Genomic DNA, 19211 nt, shown 5'->3' on the forward strand with positions numbered 1-19211 from the left:
GAGGTTTTTTACCGCAAATCAGCACATCAACACACACCAAAGCTGGAAAAACTTTAAACATTGTGTATGCAAGTGCAACAAACCTAAACGCCTGCTGACTTCAAGTTATGTTCTTTGGCTTTCTCTCCAGGTAGTTCTACTTTTACCCCTACCAACTCAATAGCCATCTATCCTTTCTCTATGGGCTGAGTAACTCAGGGTCAGTGCTTAAAAAATGTGCTGCTCTCAATATTATCTGAGGTACCAATTGGACTACGGAAAAAAAATGGTGTGTATCTGCTCATTTTGCTACAAATGTCACCAAAAGACGACAGGTCCTTTACTGCCCTTGCCACATTGCCTTTCTTCTCTGCCCTGACCACCTCTCCAACCCTTCCCCTCCCTTGTCGCCCCTCCTTTGATAAACATGGTGGAGGTTTCCTCAAGTCAATTCAACTTTCCCGCCTTCCACTGCTCACGCGCCATCTATTGGATATTGGAACCTTCCGCTACTGTTGGACATGAAAATGCCACCACAAGGCCTAGGCTCAGATGCAAGTGCTTGTGTGTTTGAAGGTCAAAACATCGTCCATACTTTTTTAATTGTCATCGCAAGTATGAAGCAACTTCTACTTTCAATTAAATAAACACGGCCTGGAACCGCTCATGTATGGATGTTTTGCCTCAAATTATGTCTGTCCTTTTTTTTTTTTTTGCTCAACAGTGATGACAGGTACGAAGTACGATACCAAATTTAGTGGTTTGTTTTCAAGGTTTTGCCTACATAAACTTCTCCATTCAGAATTACTCTAACTTCTGGCCAGGGACAGACACACAGGACAGACCAAAATTTTTCAGGTTTAAGTAGCCCAAGAAAGACTATCGTCTTTAAAGTTGCACATGTTACAAGTGGCTTCTTTTGACAATCATCCCCCGAGTGCCCTAATGTAGTACCTGGGGGGCGCCCGGAAGGCCGCCCGTGCGGCAATGGTGACGGGCGGCTGCATGCACACGACAAACCCCTTGGCCATGCCCTGCAGGTTGGGGTTGGTGAGGGCGGCACGGCCCGTAGTCGACCAGGGTCGGCTCCACGGGTGGATTCGCGGCAGGGCTCCCCCGCTGTCCCCGTGCCGACGTCGGTGGCTGCCCAGTGGACGGAGGATCTGCAATCATCATCAGTTGGGGCGAATGCGGTTAGGACAGAATGATAAAATGACATAGCTGGGACCCTCCCCCCAATTAACCCCCACAAGGTAGGGGGTTGTGTGGGGTGGGGAGTGGGGTCCCAGCTTGTAGGGAGGTCCTAGCCGGGACCTGCACCCCCTTGTGGGTATACGCCTGGCATTTCCTGCGCGCTCCCCGCACCATCTACTGGTTCGCTAGAAACACTTTTTCTATTCTTTTACAAAACTGCTAAGAAGACTCTACTGCCTCAGTAGCTTAGGGGTGGAATCATGGGTTTTGGAGCAAACACCCCCAATGCCAATGTTTTTTTCCCCAAGACCCGTGATTTTTTGCTACTGTAGAAGGTTTTCTTAGCTTAACTCTGCCCATTCTTTTTGTAAATTAACCTTATTGGGTACTGTTTACATCAGTTTAAAGGTGCAGCACAGCGTACCAACATGTGTAATTAATGTTTGGCATTCCCCTGTAAGTGCCAGGCTTTACCTATCTCGGAATGGAGTATCGGACCCCACAGCAGCTTGTCATGTTCCACCTGAGGAGGGCACAGAGTACAGTCACGTGTCTGCAGTTGTTCAGTGATGTAGACAAAGGGCGCAAGGGTGGAATGTGCCCGCAGAGGACTTCAACATAAACATCTGCCAAGCCAACAGCGCATACCACTGCCTTTTACACGTGGCCGCGCTGCAAGGTATCCCTCCCAACATGTGAATCTGCTGGACCTAGCATTGCTCAAAAGGCAGCCGCAAGTTCAGGGTAGAGTAAGACAAAACTGGCAAGTACAGCGAACATTCCTGCTCCCAAACCTTGGGGGTGAAATAAGCTGCTCACACTGCAAGCATGAACCAGTTCTAATCCTCCATAAAGTGCTGTAAAATGCAATTTCACATAGATGGGTGCATGTTACAGGGCCACATTTTCGTGTTTTCTTCCCATGCCTTTTTTCAAACCAGACGTGGACTTCCATTGTACATGCGCCTTTATAGTAAAGATGATGACGACATTGCAAGCACGGTAGCACCAGGGGTCTCTACAGGCATTGCTTTGAGCAGGGCAAAGGTGCCAGTGAGATGCAGTGTAGACTATAACGTAACTGCTTATAGTGCGGAAGTGGATATGATGTGGGTTTTCATGGCCACCAGTTTGCCTCTCATAGAGCTCGATGCATAAGCATTCCGCTGAAATTGTGGTTGCTCGAAGCACAGTACCATTTATAGTGCGTTTTTTTGATGGGTCCACTGGTCAGCTGGCACATTGTTTTAGGGTTGCAAAAAAAGAAGCAAATTGGTTCAGTGCAGCTTCCACTATTGGTGCAAGGCTGGAGAAGCAGCGAAGCTGGGGGCCAACCTACAGCTTCTTGTGGTTTTGCTAAGTTTTGCTAGGTTTTGCTAAGTACTGTAAGGTTTTGCGACGCTCTTTCTCACCTGGGCTAAGTGACGGGTGAGGCAAAGCTTAGCCTAATTTTACAAGGTCCTTTCGGTCAGTCCGCCACACTGACTGCAGATCCCAGGGGGGGGGGGGTGGAAAGAAGCTATTTTTAGCGCACAAATGCCCGCCCGCCGGCTGAGCCCCACTACAGTCAAACCCGGTTATATCGGACTCACAAAAAAAGATGTAACATTTCGACCAGCTACACTTCCGAAAAAAAGCCCACAAAGCGCAAACGACGCAAACACAACAAACAGAGAAAAAAAAAAAAAAAAAAAACGCATGGCGGGCAGGGTGAGATCATTTTTCTAAGAGGGGAGTCGATGACACCCTACACGGCGCAATGGCGCAGTCACAATAGGGAGAGCAAGTGAGGGATGGGAAAGAGTCGCCCACTGACCACGACTGGCCAGGTTAAGCCACTTTTAGGGGTATGCCGGCGGAATTTCTCATCTGCCCCGCGGGAAAGCCAACTTGCGGGGGGGGGGGAGTGCATTGAGGCATTTGGCATTCGATACATTGATTGTCGCTAGTATTTTTGTTCGATTTAAGTGTAGTTCGATATAAAGGATAATTCGATGTGACTGGGTTCAATATAGTCGGGTCTGACTGTATTTCTTTTCTTGCGCCAGTCGAGCTTCTTTTGTGCCGCGCGTTCCCCGAGTAGAGTTGAGCCCGGCTGGGAGGATAGGCCAGGAGGCTAGTGCGTGCCCTACACTCTCAGCTTTGGCGCACTGCTTTCGCACTCTCCCTCCTAGTCGGGAGGTGTCGCGCGCATCTTTTTTCTTCACATCTTTTTTTTTTGCTGAAACCACTGGACCAAGCTTAAGCTTAAACACCTCTGCTGTTAAAAAGATAGATTCAGCCATCCAACCCAGTGCACTCCCTTATTTCCTCTAACTTATACACACACACACACACACACAAAAAGTACTCGGGACACTTTTCTTAGCCTGGCGTATTGTTGCGCCAGGTGCCTCTTATGAGTACGTACACAAGTCCACACACACGACGTGTTATTTTACCGCTTTTAATCCTGTTAATCCACATTATTCTACTTTAAAACATCTTAATCCATCTTATACTCCACTGCAGCCTATGTTAATTCACATAAATACATACTAATTCACCCAAATCTACCTTAATCCCAACTTAAAAATCCTGGGCCATCTCCACTAACGTGAAACCTGGGGAGGGGCGAAGCATGCAGTGTATAAGTGTATTCTTGGCACCTTGGCGTTCTTGCCAGCGGAGATGAAACCGTCTTGTGTCTTTGAAGCATGAAGCTCTCTAGCGTAAGGCGTAAACAAGTGTCCCACTGTTTTAGTACCGTGACTACATGAGACGACGGTTATGACGACGACATGAGACGCCGACGGCCCAAGCCAAGGGGCTTCGCCCCTAAAAAAAGGCAGCCTTTAGTCCATGTTCCATTTGCACTTGCACGATAATCACAACTGCCCTTGCTCGTGGCACACCTCTCAAGATAGTGAGACCCCCCCCCACACACAATAAGTTGTAGTGATTACACCTTGTACAGATAAGCAACCACCCTTTTCTTTTTCAAACATCTGGAGATAGCGAGTTGAGCCGTGACACCGGAGGTTTCCACTACCTCTACCTCGTGCTTTGATAAGCAACTGCTTTCCGCATTGCAATGCCAACGCAAAGTTGGATGGAAAAAAAAAAAAAGTGTGGCTTGAGTTTTCATTGCGTCGCTTTGCTGGCATAAGAGGCTTTTTCCCTCCCTGCGGCAATCGTTCTTCTGGATGCTAAGAAACACAGATCCTTCAACCGACAAACACAAAGTGTAAGTTAAAGACCTGCTCGCGGTTTGTAAGACCATGCAGCAGAGCATGATGTAGAAAAGACAGACAAAATAGAGAGCACTCTTCTGTTTGTAAGTGGCGCTCGGTTGAGTGATGATAAACAATGAATGATTGAAAGGTAGGTAGGTTGCGATATGGTTGGATTCGCGCATGTTTTGTTTATAGTGAGGGTTATAGTGCAAATTTTTGCGGCTCCCGCAACACGTTATAAGCAGTCTAAGCTCTATATCTTCACCACCAAATGCGGGACCCCCCGAAAAAACAAAGACCCCGCCGACCACATTGCTCTCTTTGTGTCTGTGGCAGCATACAAAAAAGATTCAAATTACGCGGGTTTTACGCACTGAAGCCACACCTGGGTGATGAGGTGCACCGTGGTGGATGGCTCTGGGTTAATTTTGACCACCTTGGTTCCTTTAGCGTGAGCTGAAATCTTGATACACTAGAGTCTCCATTTTTTGTCTCCATCTGAAACTGTGGCAGCGCATCGCCCTCCCCAGTGGTTGGACTGCCTCAATCCGACTGACGTACCTTTGTGAGCACGCAGTTGAGCTTGCGCCAGTCCAGGATCTTGGCCGGTAGTGGGTGCAGTGCAGACAGCCGCTCCAGGACCGGCTTAGTCCACAGCCCGCCAGGGGGAAGGGAACCCTTGGCTAAGGGCACCACCTGCGTGGGCGCACTCGTTTCGTTGCTACGTGTGACCACCACACTCAAATACCTTGACTGCAGGACTAACCAAATGATGTAGAAACTTCGTAGGTGTCATCATTGCTGCACTGATGCGATTATCATCATCACCACCGTGTCACCGAAACGTCGCGGCCTTTGGTCTCTTCTCTTATTTTACAAATGGTGTTATCACGGGTGGAACCGGGTCACTGGTTTGGGACCGGTCCTGGGAGCAGGCAAAAGTTCTTTTTGTAGCAGGCTTGGAGCAGCCAGAAAGGCATTTTTGGAGCAGGTTTGGAGCAGCCACAAATGCAGGGGTGCTACTGACTAATTGCAATTTGGAGCAATTTTTGGAGCACAAATATTTAGGTTTTGGATCACTTTTGGAGCAGCCAAATACAAGTTTTGGAGCACTTTGGAGCAATAAATTATGAATTGTATAGAGACATATAGGAGGGTTTTTTGGGAGGGAAATCGCAAGTAACAATGCGTTGCATCGAGAATGAAATGCTGCCAAAGAAAAACTAGTAAATGTCTAAAATTAGGACACTGAACACAGTCACAATTAAGATGATCACTACTTGTTTATTTGAAATGAAACTGATGACCCCACTGCACCGCATTCTAGAGCTTCTGCAATTCTTCATTGACAGCTGCCAGCTTGGCCATGTTCTCGGCAAGGCTAGAATCAGCCTCAGAAAGTAGCACCTGGACACATACAACATCATCCATGTTCCTCCTAGTCACACCAGACTTGACTAGGCTACAGTCATTGACTAGGCTACTCGACGGGCGGGACTAAACGAAATGCGCACGAAGCCGATATACATATGAGTGCGCGTTTTTGGTGAGTGTCATTCGCACGTGCCTTAATTGTGACAGGTGCACTCGGAATGACTTCGCGCTTGACAGCGGTATAAGCTTTCGCACTAAGGTTGCGCACATATCATTCACAAAGGCTTACTTTCTTCATTGCATCTGTGCACGCTGACCGCTGTCCGGGTCCAACCGCACGGTAAGGAGGCTGCAATTACGCTACACAAACAGTTCCTCCAACAATACACGTCAACCGCACGTGAACTGAGTAGCTGCGAGTCACAGGGAGCGCCCAGGGCAACCGTTCCGCCAATGCGCCACATCGTGCGCTATGGACGTAAAATAACGGCGTTTCATGCAGTTCAGTTGGCTGAGACGTGAAATGACGTCATTATTTAAAGATATTACGACTGTTGCGACGCGATACTCAGCCGCACGTGTACCGAGTGGTACCTGTGACAAATGCAACAAATGGCGCCGAAGAGCAACGCCTACAAGCATACAAGGCCCGCCATTCTCGCGCTGTTTCGGTACACCCGCCAGGGGGCGGTAACAACAGACAAAAAAATGCAGGCAGTCATTTTGGAGCACACTGGCGCAATATTTTGTGTTTATATCAGTTTGGAGCAGAGAATTTGCCTTGGCGCAAATTGGCGCATTTGGCGCAAGAATGGAAGCCCTGGAAATGTCATTCAAAGCAATATCGCGCCTCCCTAATCTCCCGACAGGCCGTTGTGCAAGTCCCCTTGCCAAGTAAATTTTATCTGTCTACTGTCTCAACCGTTCTACCATGCATTAGAGCCTACTCTGAACCAGGGACAAAGTTCTTGTACTATGTCTAGAGGTTTACAAAGCGAGTCTACAACGTTATTACCGTTCGAAGGTCAAACCTTACGCGCAGAACCAAAGGGGATCAGATAACAGGCCTTGCTTCGTGTCCAGTACACACAATGTTTATGTGAAGCCACCACGGCATTCCATAAAACAAGGTGTTTGCTTGCATTTTTTCTATTCAACAGCAGTTTCAGTAAGTGCAAAGCTGAGCGTAGCTTTATCTTCGCCCATCACCGGGTTGCAAGAGTTGACAAACGTAAGCCACAGACTACATAACTAGAGAGTGTCAGAAGGTACGATTAATGCTGGACCATCCTCCAATAAGCAAAGCTAACCCCAAACTTGACTTGAACTGAAGTTTATTTGTTCTTTTCTAAATACAGGAAAATGATGGGAAGGCAAAAAGTGACGAGCCTTTCCTTCGTTTCACACGAAGTCCATTTGATGTTTCAAATTCATTTCCGTTTCAAGTTCACGGGCGAAAATGAGTAATTATGTCAAAACAAATGCGCACTGAATTAACAAGCGAGGGAAAAGCGTCCGAGACCCTGTTGGTTCAATACATGCAACAAGAGAAAGTTGCGGGCAGCAAAGCTAGGATCGCCAGAAATGGGCGACTAAATTGATGTTCACTGCGATAAACTACAACCTTTCAAGCAGATATCATTCTTCTATCTGTTTGCATGCGGTCTTAACTAGCGGCTCAATTGAGGCACTGCGGCGTAGGACGGCGCTGATAAATGAGTTTGGTGCAACAGGGGCAATTTGGCACAGCTGTCCCCCTCCCACTGAATACGTAAAAGTCATCATAGGAAGGTATCGGATACAGGGCTGTTCCAATATTTGAAACCCCAGGTATTTCCAGATATTTCGACTGTTTCCATTTCGATTCACAGTGCACTTTTACACAGGCAAGGAGCCCGTTGGCTAGGGCTTGACAAAGGCCCCAACAGCCCCTCTATACAGTTTCTAGCCTTCATCTCTCAACACACTACCACAATTCGACATGGCTAAAGTGTTAGGGCTCAGGGTTTGCAGTGTCGTTACTCTCGTACAAGGTGCCATGTTTGTGCCACACACATTGCCTCACTTCTGGTCATTCCTCAGCAATGATGAGCCTAATAAATGCCTCAAGCAGCTTCGGACAAATCGCCATCATGTCAAGAAACGCTCCGACTTGAATAACTTGGAAAAGAATTAAAACCGCGAAACGAGTGCGAACCTGAGCCTTGAGCACGATGGAAACTTGCTGGCACGAGCTGAGTGTGAAGCGCCGCCCCGCCAGGGCCCAGGCGTCCGTCTGCAACGCGTCCAGAGCCCGCTCCGCATCCGCCATCGTCTGCGCTGCCCGCTCGGGGTCGTAGCCGAATCCGTTGAGATCCATCTTGCACAGCATGCCCAACATACGCAACTCCTGCTCTGTGCGAGCACAACGGGGGGAGAGCAACAGAAAGCAGGAGAGAGTCAACAAATCCCGCTCCACAGCAACAACCCCTCACTTGACCTTTCTGACCAGTTGAAACATGGTTTAGAAATGATAATCCATACACAAGGTGAACGTAAATGTAGGAAAGAAAGCAGTGTAATAAACTTGATGGAGAATAACAGCGCTTAAACGGGACGCAAGAAAGACTGACAAGCAGCGCCTTGTCTTGTCAATCTTTCTTGCGTCCCATTTAAGCGCTGTTATTCTCCGTCAAGTATGTACCAACAAGCCCGCACTACCACGCTTTTTCAGTCTAATAAAGCGCTGTTACACCCGCACTTGTCCCGTCCTCACTGTTCCCTGGCACACACGTCTTGTTTTATTATTGCCAGAGTCCTGACTTTGTAGTGCAGCAAATGTGTGCACTTGCGATGCTGGGGAGTGGAATGCAGCGACAGGTTGCCAAGTTCTTTTTCTGAATGCACACCATGGAGCAGGAATATATAATATGGGAGGCCCATTGTGGCAAGTGTGGGTGAGCGACCAGATAATGTTACAGTGAAAACGAATCCAGAATACAAAGCTTTGTAGCTGCAGTGGCAAAGGAGAGGGTTGCGGCACCTGATGGACAAAATGCGAACGGTGACAATTCATTGTGGTGCTGCACAGTGGAATGCTGATTGCAGTGGCAGCACAGTTTCTTCTCCTGCAAAAGATGCCACAAGCTCAACCTTGATTGATTGATTGATTGATTGATTGTAGGGTTTCACGCGCCTACGCAACGCAGGCAATGAGGCGCACCGCAGTGGAGGGCTCTGGATTAATTTTGACCACCCGGGGATCTTTAACGTGTGCCGAAATCTCATACACACGGGAGTTTCTGCTTTTCGCCTCCATCAGAAAAGCGGCCGCCGTGGCCGGGAATCGAACCCGCGACCTCGTGCTCAGCAGCGCAACGCCTTTGCCACTGAGCCACCGCGGCGGGACTTTAACCCAGGCCAAGAGCTTGTGATGTTATCTGGCCGCCCTAGGATGTGCCGTTTCTCCTTTTGTGTTCTCCTCAGTGACGCACAGACACACGCAGCAGAGGCTTTTAAAATAATGCGTGTTCAAGCCATGTCACTTGAAGGTTTACTAAACTACTTACCAGAGGAAAGTGGGGTAGGAAAAAACAATATTTAACTCTGAAACAGAAAACAATACCCCTCCACTGATTGCTTTTTATTTTTATTTTCCCACTTTTAGTTGAGATGTTCAGCAATCTTTCATAAGGTAGAGGGGTGTCGAAAGTAATGAGGATAGACGAGTACAGTTGAACCTCGTTATAAGAGACATGGATGTAAGAGACAAATGGGCATAAGAGACACTATTCACCCACATGGTTGGCTGCCCTATCTTTCCCATTAAATCGACCTCTTTTATAACAGACATTGGATGTAGAAGATTGGTTATAAGGGACAAGTAATCCTTGAAGTTTAGTCAATAATCTTGCTTGTAACAGACATTTTAACTTCAGATGCAGTGCCACCAGTCACTAATTGCAGTTGCTTCCATTGTGGAAACACAGGTGGACGACAGACAGGTGCAGTCGCTATTTATTATAACTTCAGCAAACACGCAGTGGTTCAGTCAGCTATGAAATGACGATGAGAAGCCCTGCCAATGGAAATGCAACTTACAGAAGTGGTTGAAGCTTACTGCCATCCATTGGAGCACGACCGCACATGCGGGCTCTCCCACTCGCGTAGCTCCCAATCAAGAAGCATCGCAGATGTTGAGTCCTGCAAGCGTAATGAATAGCCTGAGCACAAAGCGGAAGAAGCTCTGCGCTCTGGATATTCATCAGGCTTGCGAACTCAACATCTATGATCTATCTTCCGCAAACAGTGAAAGGAAAAAAAGCGTGTAGAATCGGTTGTAAAAAAGTGCAAATAGAGTTATGAAGCAAACAAAGATTCAGAACTGTTTCATAAATTATGGGGGCCAAACATAAATTAGAATGAATCTTTTGCAACATCCTGTAGCATTCTTTTGAGCTTATTTTAGTCACACGGTGCCTACATTGCACTAGGGTCTGATTAGTAAGTGAAAACATGGTTACCCTGCTTATAAGAGACCTCTCGTAAAAGAGACAGAAACTGCTCCCCGGTACGTGTCTCTTATAAAGGGGTTCAACTGTAGTAGGCTCGTACTTTGGACATTTTATTTCATCGCAGCCAAGTGAAGTTTCTTCACATGCCGATAACACAGTGCAACCTACCACCCATACCCTGTTTTAAACAAATTAAGACACTGCACCTTTGGCAGCCTTAAAACAAAAAAGTGAAAGCGTAAAAGCACACTTCAGGCGTGGAACAGGGTGCATGGGTTTGAGAGTAGTCCTGGGAGCAGGTGACATTGTCTGCTGTGGCAGGCTTGGGAGCAGGTAAAATTTTGGCTGCAGGTAAAGCAGCCAAAGAGGCCCTTTCGAACAGGTTTGGAGCAGCCAGAGAGGCCGTTTGGAGCAGGTTTGGAGCAGCCAGAGAGGCCCTTTGGAGCAGGTTTGGAGTAGCCAGAGAGGCCGTTTGGCAGGGGGCTGGCACAGGCTGCTGTGCCAGCCAGCTGCCAATTAAGTCCAATCTATTGATCTACTATATATCAGGCGTTCTACCGTGCCCTAGAACCTACTCCAAACCAGGAACGCAGTTCTTGTACTATACCTGGAAATTTACAATATGCGGAGTTTCCTACCTTCGGCCCCGACAAGTGCACCGCGTTATCACAGTTCAAAGAGTCCAGCACAGAGTTGAAGGGGATCAGATAACAGGCCTGCTTCGTGTCCGGTAGACGGCAAAGTTAAGCGAACTCACGGCGGCATTCTGTGAAAGGAGGATTTTGCTTGCATTTTTTTTTTATTCAGCAGCGGTTTCAGGGCATGCGAAGCAGAGCGTATCTTTGTCTTCGCCCGTCATGGGGTTGCACGAGTCGACGAACGTACGTTAGCTTGCTAAAACGAGAGCTCGTTAGAATGCACAATTAATGCTGGACCATGCTCTACATCAGCAAAGCTAACCTCGAAAATTCGCAGGCTAAAATGAATAAATTATTTCACAACAACAAAGGTGAACCGAATTTGAAAGTGAGGGCAAAGTGCCCAATACCCCTTTTGTTCAACACGTGCAGCCAACGCTTGTCAACAATGTTCAGCTAAATGTAAGTTCACCTTCAACAAACTTCAACCTTTCATGCGAATGTTTGCGATGTGACACAAAAACATTTCACTCACTTTCGTTCATTTTCCATAGATTGTGGCGCCGCGGCTGGCACCGGCAAACGAAACCGTGAAAATGCGGCAAAAATAAATCCAACGTGAAGGCGAGTGCATGCGGCCTTACAGCTAAGCAAAAGTCAACTTCCATAGCCGCTCATAGCTCTGATGAAACTGAAGCCGCAACTCCACTGAAACTGAAAATATGATGTTTCAGCCAAGTTTTCGGGCACGGGGCATCATGGCGGTCATATCTCGCTGCTCAATTCGGGCTCTGCGGTGCAGGACGGTGCTAATAAGCAAGTTAGGTGCAACGGGGACGGTTTGGCGCTCAACAAGTTTGGCGCTCAATGGCACAACTGTTCTATCGCTGACACTTCTATTGCTCTTTTTTCACTTTTTTGGCCGAACTGAGGAAGTTCCCTTGAATTTGAAGTTAAAATTCTATCGCCCAACATCCGATGTGACATTTAAAAATTTTGTTGTACTATTCAACAATATCCAATATTCAAATTTGATTTGATCTGAAATTTCACTATACGCGCAACTTCGTAAATACGTACTAATTATTTTTTTCCCATTCCTACTCGAAGTCAAACTACCATTTACACCGATCCCCACCACTCACTGATGCTTATTAAAGAAGGAGGCTGAGTTTTAAGAAATCCCATCGCACCTCACATGACGAAAATGTCGGAGAACACACCCTTCACTGTGGACTGCATTTGGCAAGCTTTGTCCAAGCCTTTTCGTTTACCCTTGCGGACATAAATTGTTGGATGCAAGACGCACACACAGAATTACGTTGCCACCCTAAGTAAAAAAACAGGGAGCCTTCGAAGGTATTCTTAACTCTCCCAACGCTGCCTCTTAGCAGCTTATTGTGAACCCAAAGACTAAGACTGCTCTTTCATCCAAGACACCAGCAACTGATAAAGTCGAAAGGGGGGGGGGGGGGGGGGGCTAAGGTTGAAAAACAAAGCACGCATACCGATGTAAAGGGTGTACAAGTCTGCCTTCTTGAGTGCTGCCATCAGGGGCTTTTGCAGGTTCCAGACCAGCACTGCTTCCCTTGCAGCTGCTTCCTCAAGCTGGCCGTCCCCTGCAATTTTCAAGAAGCAGTGCACTTCCATCAATGACGACAACACGGCAGCAGTGCGCTGGCCGGAGGTTTGCCGCTTCATCTCTCTGGACTGAGCACAATATCAGGGGCCCAGGGAAAAGTAACTGCATCGACACACTCTCAAGAGAAATGTGCGAGATTATGTGGCACTGCCTTTACGAAAGCATGCAAGAATGCACACTGATGGTCTTAGTTGCTATCGACAGCCTTGAAAAAAGCTCACAGCCCTTTAAGAAATCTCACAGGACTGTTAGGTTGGTGTGCTATATAGCATGCTGCATTGATTAGGTGCCTTTAGGGTGACTACAAGTAAAGTCTGGAACCTAAAGAGTCCATTTATGGATCAGCTTTCCACTTTCCATTTTTGGTCGCTCCATCAAACCCACTCCAACCGGTGGCATGGACAAGTTGAGCATAAGGGATCTACTGCTAAACCGTTGCGTAACGATAAACTTTGCACTGAAGTGCTTTGAACCACTCAACACCATAAATCAGCTGAATAAGGCTTACAGAGTTTCATCATGTCTGGGCAAGTAGCGCTTCAACAAGTGCAAGTTACCAACACTAGTTTTGTCCCGAAAGTGTTACCATATTTACCTGTATAATCCTTACACTCGCGCACCGCTCGCACCTCTAATGTGGGCTGCCAAAACTTGGATTTTTTTTGTTTCCTCGCATAATCCTCGCACACCCAAAATTACGACAGCAAAATCCGTCTCGCTCGCGAAACCCGCAAGATTCACGGGCTCGCCCCACTCCGTTTGGCGGAGCGCGCCAGGTGCATGGGAGCCCAGTGCCATCTCTCAAACGCCACTCACGCTGTCGCTGGGCTGGTTTTGCGTGCGCTCTACTAGGTGGCGTTCACGCAGCCTCCGGTCACCCGTTCATTGGAGGAGCCGCAATCGAGAGCTTGCTTTCCCCCATTTTGAGAAGTTTTTTGTCACTTTGTTCTGTGCTGGTTTCGGTGCCGCTTCGCCATGGGGCGTTACGCCAGTTATACAGCCGCTTTCAAGGTGAAAGCGGCTGTATGCAGCTCAGCTGTGTGGCTGAAAGCGGCTCTGTGCTGACACACCGGCTTTCGGCCTCCATTCGGCCGGCTTCGACCGGCCGGCTTCGGCCGGCTTCGACCGGCTTTCGGCTTTCGGCCACAGAGGGAAATCTGTGTGCTGCAGTCGCGTGCCGCCGTGGGCGGCGCCATTGCTGCTAGCGACGTTCCTCGCCTGCTTGACTTAGCTAGCCATACGGCTTCTTTTTTGTTTCGAAGCCAAAATTAATGGAAAAAAAGTAACATGTTTTCTTGTTTATCGTACATTAAGCTTCTAAAAAACTACTGACATTTGGAGGTTCAATTTTATAATAACAAAACAAATTTCATGAACCATCTACGGTAATACTGTTGCTTTTTTGCAGCCATAGCCAACGTTTCAGCCTGTTCATGAGCCATGCCAAGGACAAGTGCATGGTTTCTCAAAGTGGGTTCCGCGGAACCTAGGCGTTCCGCAGGCCCCTCCTGGGGGTTCCGCGAGCCACTGATAAATTTTCCCTGGTTGCGCAGTCGCAAAGTCTCATATGGTGACCTTGAGGTGCGATCGATCTAAGGAACCTCCATTACTCACGCCCGAGTGTCAGTAAGCACATCTCGGCGCATAACAGAAACGCGCGAGATGCGCAATAAATCTCGCCAGCTGCTTGTAGCCAGCCAGACTCTGAAAACGGGCCACGTGGTTAAAATATTGCACTTGAATCTCGGGCTTATATTACCCCCACGCGCATTTCTCCTGTTTGGAGATGGGTGCCGCTAGCGTACGCATTCGCGTAAACTCGACTAAAAAAAACTATACCCTTGCTTGCTTTTGAATTTATTGCACGTTAATGTAGCATGAACGGAATGAAAACTGGCGGGAGTTGGGGGAGGGGTTCCGTGGCACTTAACAGAACTTAGCAGGGTTCCCTGGGACCAACATGCTTGAGAACCCCTGGACAAGTGGAATGTACCCGCCGGGTACATGACGGGACGCTCGCTGAAGCGCGGCTCCCTTAGACAGTGGTGCCAGATTTCCCTCTAGTGTATATTAGTATGAAACTCTATGTTTAAAAACAGTCCCTGCGGCCAGGATCGGACCTACGTCCTTGGGCTCAGCAACACAATGCCTTACCCACCGAGCCACTGTGGTGGGTACTAGCGAACATGTGCCCGAGAAAGAAAACGGTTGGCAGACCCTTTAAAGGTTACGAAATAAGGCGGTTAGTGCCTTCCACTGAGGTGAGTAAGTCGACCATGGTCCAAAGTAGCTGATGCGTCGTACGGTTTTGTAGCCCAGTCTCCGAAGCAGTGAAAATGACCCACGGTGGCCCACTGTGGCTGACGAGAAATGCAATGAACTGCTTGTCAATAGCATTCAGCTCGGCAGACACACATTATGTTTCTCCTTTCGAGACAGTACAACGGAGCTTGGTCAGTTGATGAAATAAAGGCTCCCGAAGAAGCGCTCTGCGGCCTAGTTAGACAGGCGGTCTGTAAAAAAATAATCAGCAGTGGCTTAGCTCGGCTATGCCAGGATATATGTGGCGTGAGCTAAGGTTCAGCCGGTTATTCTTAGCTTTCCTGGTTGTCTAGGATTAGCTTGATTATCATGCTTACTGCTGCTTCAATGACACACACACACACGGTATACGCGTTATGTGACACAGGTATATTTGTCAAGCGGCTCCGGCGCAGTGTCACCAATCGCCCCAGAGCTGAGCTGATTCCACAGGCACACGCCGGTGTTGCTGCGACACACCAGCCATCGGTTCCACACCCGGCCACCCCTCGCATGATCATCAACTGCACTGGGTCACCACGTGCGGAACGGAGGTCGGCGAGGACGCTGGGCGCATGGGGTGTGTGAGATACGCTGGGCAGCGAGCAACGTTCTGTGCGCCATGTGATGTCACTGCTCCTCAAACATGCGAAGCACGGCTCTCCAGGAGCCACGCGAAACTGCTCAACCTCAGCCAGTGTAGCTCACGCTACAAAACTGGGCCACATCAGAGTATCGGCTACAACCTAATGTCGGCAGGCACCAAATGAAGCAGGGTATTGCCTAAGGCTGCACCACGGTTTTCCAGTACAAAGCAGTTGCTAAACACCAACATGGAATGCAATGCCTGCGTGCACGCCCCTTTAGGTAACGGTGTGTTCACTGTTACCGAAACCCCGTCTACCAGTGAACAAATAAAAAGTGGAACAGCTGGATAAAAATTCTTGCATACTTTTTCGCCTTCATCATAGTACTTCCTTTTGGTAACAAAAACTCCACCCTTTTTATCATCTTCACAGTTTTAAATACTTTGAAAATGCATGAGCTTTCCCGATGTCCTGTCTGCTAGTTCCAACTGCCTGCTGACAAATGGCTGGCAAATATGTTATTCCCAGAACCAGAAATATTTGGCATATGGGCTTTACTGGGAGTTGCATCTCTAAACAGTGGAACCCAACTATATCGAACCAATTCATACCGAATTATCCTGTATATTGAACATATTTCTGGGCATAGTACATTAACAGTTAGAATAAATAGCAAAAATTACACTTATAGCGATCCCCAAGCCACAGAGGTGCTCCCCCCACCCAAGTTGGCTTTCTCTCAGTACAGAGGAGAAATTTTGCCAGCACACCCTAGTAGTGGAGTGGAAAGGCAGGATAGTTGAAAACAGTTCATGACTGGAACTGCGCACAAAAAACAGGACCAGAGAAGCAAACACACACAACACAGAAAGAGAAGAGAACAAGAGAATTGATTGATTGATTGTAAGGTTTAACGTGCCGACACAACACCGGCGATGAGGCGCGCCGTAGTGGAGGGCTCTGGATTAATTTTGACCACCTGGGTATCTTAACGTGCGCTATTCTCGCTATTCGTGCCTTGTGGCTTTTCTTCCAAAGTGTAGCTGTTGTGGCTAGTGGTAGCACCACAAAATAAATGCTTAATTAGTGGTCCTAGCTGGTGCGAAGTGGCTGATTTTTTCTTTTTGCTGTGAAGCTGGCAATCATAAATCGAGTCGAACGTGGTGAGAGTTTGGACGTGCTTGCGGCGCACAAGATTCCAGGGGAGACGCTATGAAATGAACGATCCAAAACTGCTCCAGACGTGCCTCCTTACGCGTACCGGTGATTACTTTGAAAATCTTTAGGAGTGCACCGTAACCACTGCCAGTGTCGCCGAACTGTAGAGCGAGCTGCAGACATTTGAGGCCGCCATTGTCCAAACGAATGGTCGGCGAGTGCGACGTTACGACCACGGGAGAGTTTCAAAGGCCACGTTGCTGACATTGTACCGAGTGCAAGTGAAATCAGGCGCAATCTGCAAGGTTATTGGTGCACTCGCACTAGTCTGACACTTTTTTACGAATCTGAAAAGTTGGGGCGTCCGCTGCTCCGACTTTTGAGACAATGTGTTGAAGTGTGTAGTCCGTCACAGGCAGCGAAGCTGTTCAAGCAGAGGAAGAGACGAGCCTATTTTGTGCGAAAGTAAGGCAGTTTCATCAATAAAGTGTTTTTATACATGGCACAGCTTTTACAATGTCCAATTTCTTAGCCTCCTTAAAAGACAGGTGTCTTTTTGCGAGTTCAATATAACCAGGTTTGACTGTATACCAAAGAACCCTTGCAGCGAAAATTTCCCTTCAATTCAATGTAGTACGAAGCCTTCGCTTCCAACTACCCAGCCTCACCTTCAAAGAGGGGCTCCAGGTACGGAGCCCACTGGTCCACCATCTCACTGAGCTCCGCCTCGCCCCTATTCGGGTCCAGAAGCCAGTGAGCCGTCCGGGGCTCTTCCCAGCCAAGCCGAGCCGGATCGAGGCCACACGGCCTGGCCAGAAAACGCAGGGCCAAGGGAACGTCCGGTAGGACCACCTGCTTGGCCCCCTTCAGGCAGTGTGAAAGGGACTCCAGGGATGATGCCGCCAAGTTATCTGCATGTGCACGACATGATACGTGAGACAGAGCATGCACACGTATTGACAAGCATTCAAAGTTGCATACTGTTTAAGGGGCCATGAAGACAAAACACAGCTTTGTCCAGTTTGAAAGAACCAGCGTTTGGTAACTCACTCAGTGCCATTCCAGCCACGGAAAATGTTTTTTTAATGAAAGAAATGCAATAAATAAAAAAAAATTCAAATTTTCGCTACAGTGTCAGATAATGTGCGGGAGTTATTACATATCAGAGCTGTGCACGAGCTGAAAATTTGGGCCCGAGCCCAGCCCGGGCCCGGTGCTTATCGCAGTAGGCCCGGCCCGACCCAACAAAGGAGGCCGACGGGCCGGCCCGGCCCAGCCCGAGACCTTAAAGGAGTACTGACACGAAATTTCAAAGCTGAGATAATTATGTAAAACACTTCCTTTTTATCAGGAGATATCTCCCACCAAGTTTCAGCGGCAACCGTTCAACGAAACATATTTAAAATCCATTTTAATCTTCGCCCGCACGAGAAAGCCCAGAGCGGACGACATGACATCATCTGCTACTTGCCCCAAACTGCCGACGTCGGGGCTCCCGTGACGAAGGCGACGCGCTGGCTGTGGTTGGCGCGCGCTGCTCGGGCGTGTGTACACGTCATGGTTTTGGGACTGACGTCATGCTACCCGGGCCTGTGGGGACGGCGAAGACCTCAGCTTGTCTGGGCGCGCGCGTCGCACGCGCTTCCAGAGAGGCAGCGATACGGCAAGAATGGTGACGTCACGTGATACATCCTGTCATGGCGGCCGCTCGGCATTTTTTTGTCGAAACCGAAACTGGCACGAATAAACGACGTCGTAAATTAATGTTTACGCTGCGCTCGACCGTCTAGTCTGTCATTCTATGATTAGTGGGCTGGTAAGCACGCATAGCAGCGAAAAAAACGAAACACGAAAATTTCGTGTCAGTACTCCTTTAACCTTATGGCCCGGGCCCGGCCCCGCCCCGCCTGCGTGTTTCCAACCCAAATACCGTAGGGGCCCGCAACTGATTGGGGCACGTTCGGAAGCGAAAACTACCTAAAGGCAGTAAAATGCATCGTAAGAGAAATGATAACAGGCAAAACCAACATTAAACGGGCATAACAACCCCAATTAAACATAACAATCAGGCACATATCCTTACCGCAGCTGTCCTTCACTCAGCTACATACGAAAGAATTGAAACCGACACAAAGGTGACCGAACCGCCAACCTAAAAAAAAAAGATGAACCAAAAACCCCCCAACCACGGGCAAATTCATGGTAATATTGAAAAATATTCAAGAAAAGTAGCCGGAACCGAAATGGCCCAAACCACTGAAAAGTAAAAAAAAGAAAAGAACTGGAGCTCACCTAAAGGGAAAAAAAACCACCCGGCATTTTGTGTAGAATTTCATAATGTGCCATAAATGAATTAAAACAAGAAATTGAAAATAGAATGGCACCTTGGGCATTTGAACCTGATTCTTGCGATTGCTATCTAGAAATGGAACCTGTATGCCAGGGGACCAGCCGGTTCGTGCTTGTTTAAACAGGGTGTGTACTTGCTTTGTTGTTTCGTCCGTATACGTGTCCTTCTCTCAAGAGTATATAGGGCTGTCGGACTTGGTCCCTTCTTTTTATCGAGACGCAAAGTACACGCGTGCATTATTGCACATTTGATCGTTGCCGCTTCACTACGTTCTATATAG

The 19211-nt window shown here is 48.1% G+C and overlaps 1 protein-coding gene across 1 annotated transcript in view; it reads right to left on the reverse strand.

The window, feature by feature from the left end:
- Positions 1-936: 936 nt before the first annotated feature.
- LOC144153374 (DNA polymerase theta-like) overlaps positions 937-19211 on the reverse strand; it is a gene marked incomplete at its 3' end in the record, with an annotated part of 93379 nt that continues 75104 nt past the window's right edge. The window contains 5 exon segments of the mRNA XM_077685027.1: positions 937-1142; positions 4950-5084; positions 7960-8156; positions 12402-12512; positions 17250-17492. Coding sequence (XP_077541153.1) covers positions 937-1142; positions 4950-5084; positions 7960-8156; positions 12402-12512; positions 17250-17492 — 892 coding nt within the window.

This window comes from Haemaphysalis longicornis, unplaced genomic scaffold (genome assembly GCF_048455015.1).
Source record: "Haemaphysalis longicornis isolate Haplotype H1 unplaced genomic scaffold, Haemaphysalis longicornis Haplotype H1 scaffold_9, whole genome shotgun sequence".
Taxonomy (NCBI): Eukaryota; Metazoa; Arthropoda; class Arachnida; order Ixodida; family Ixodidae; genus Haemaphysalis; species Haemaphysalis longicornis.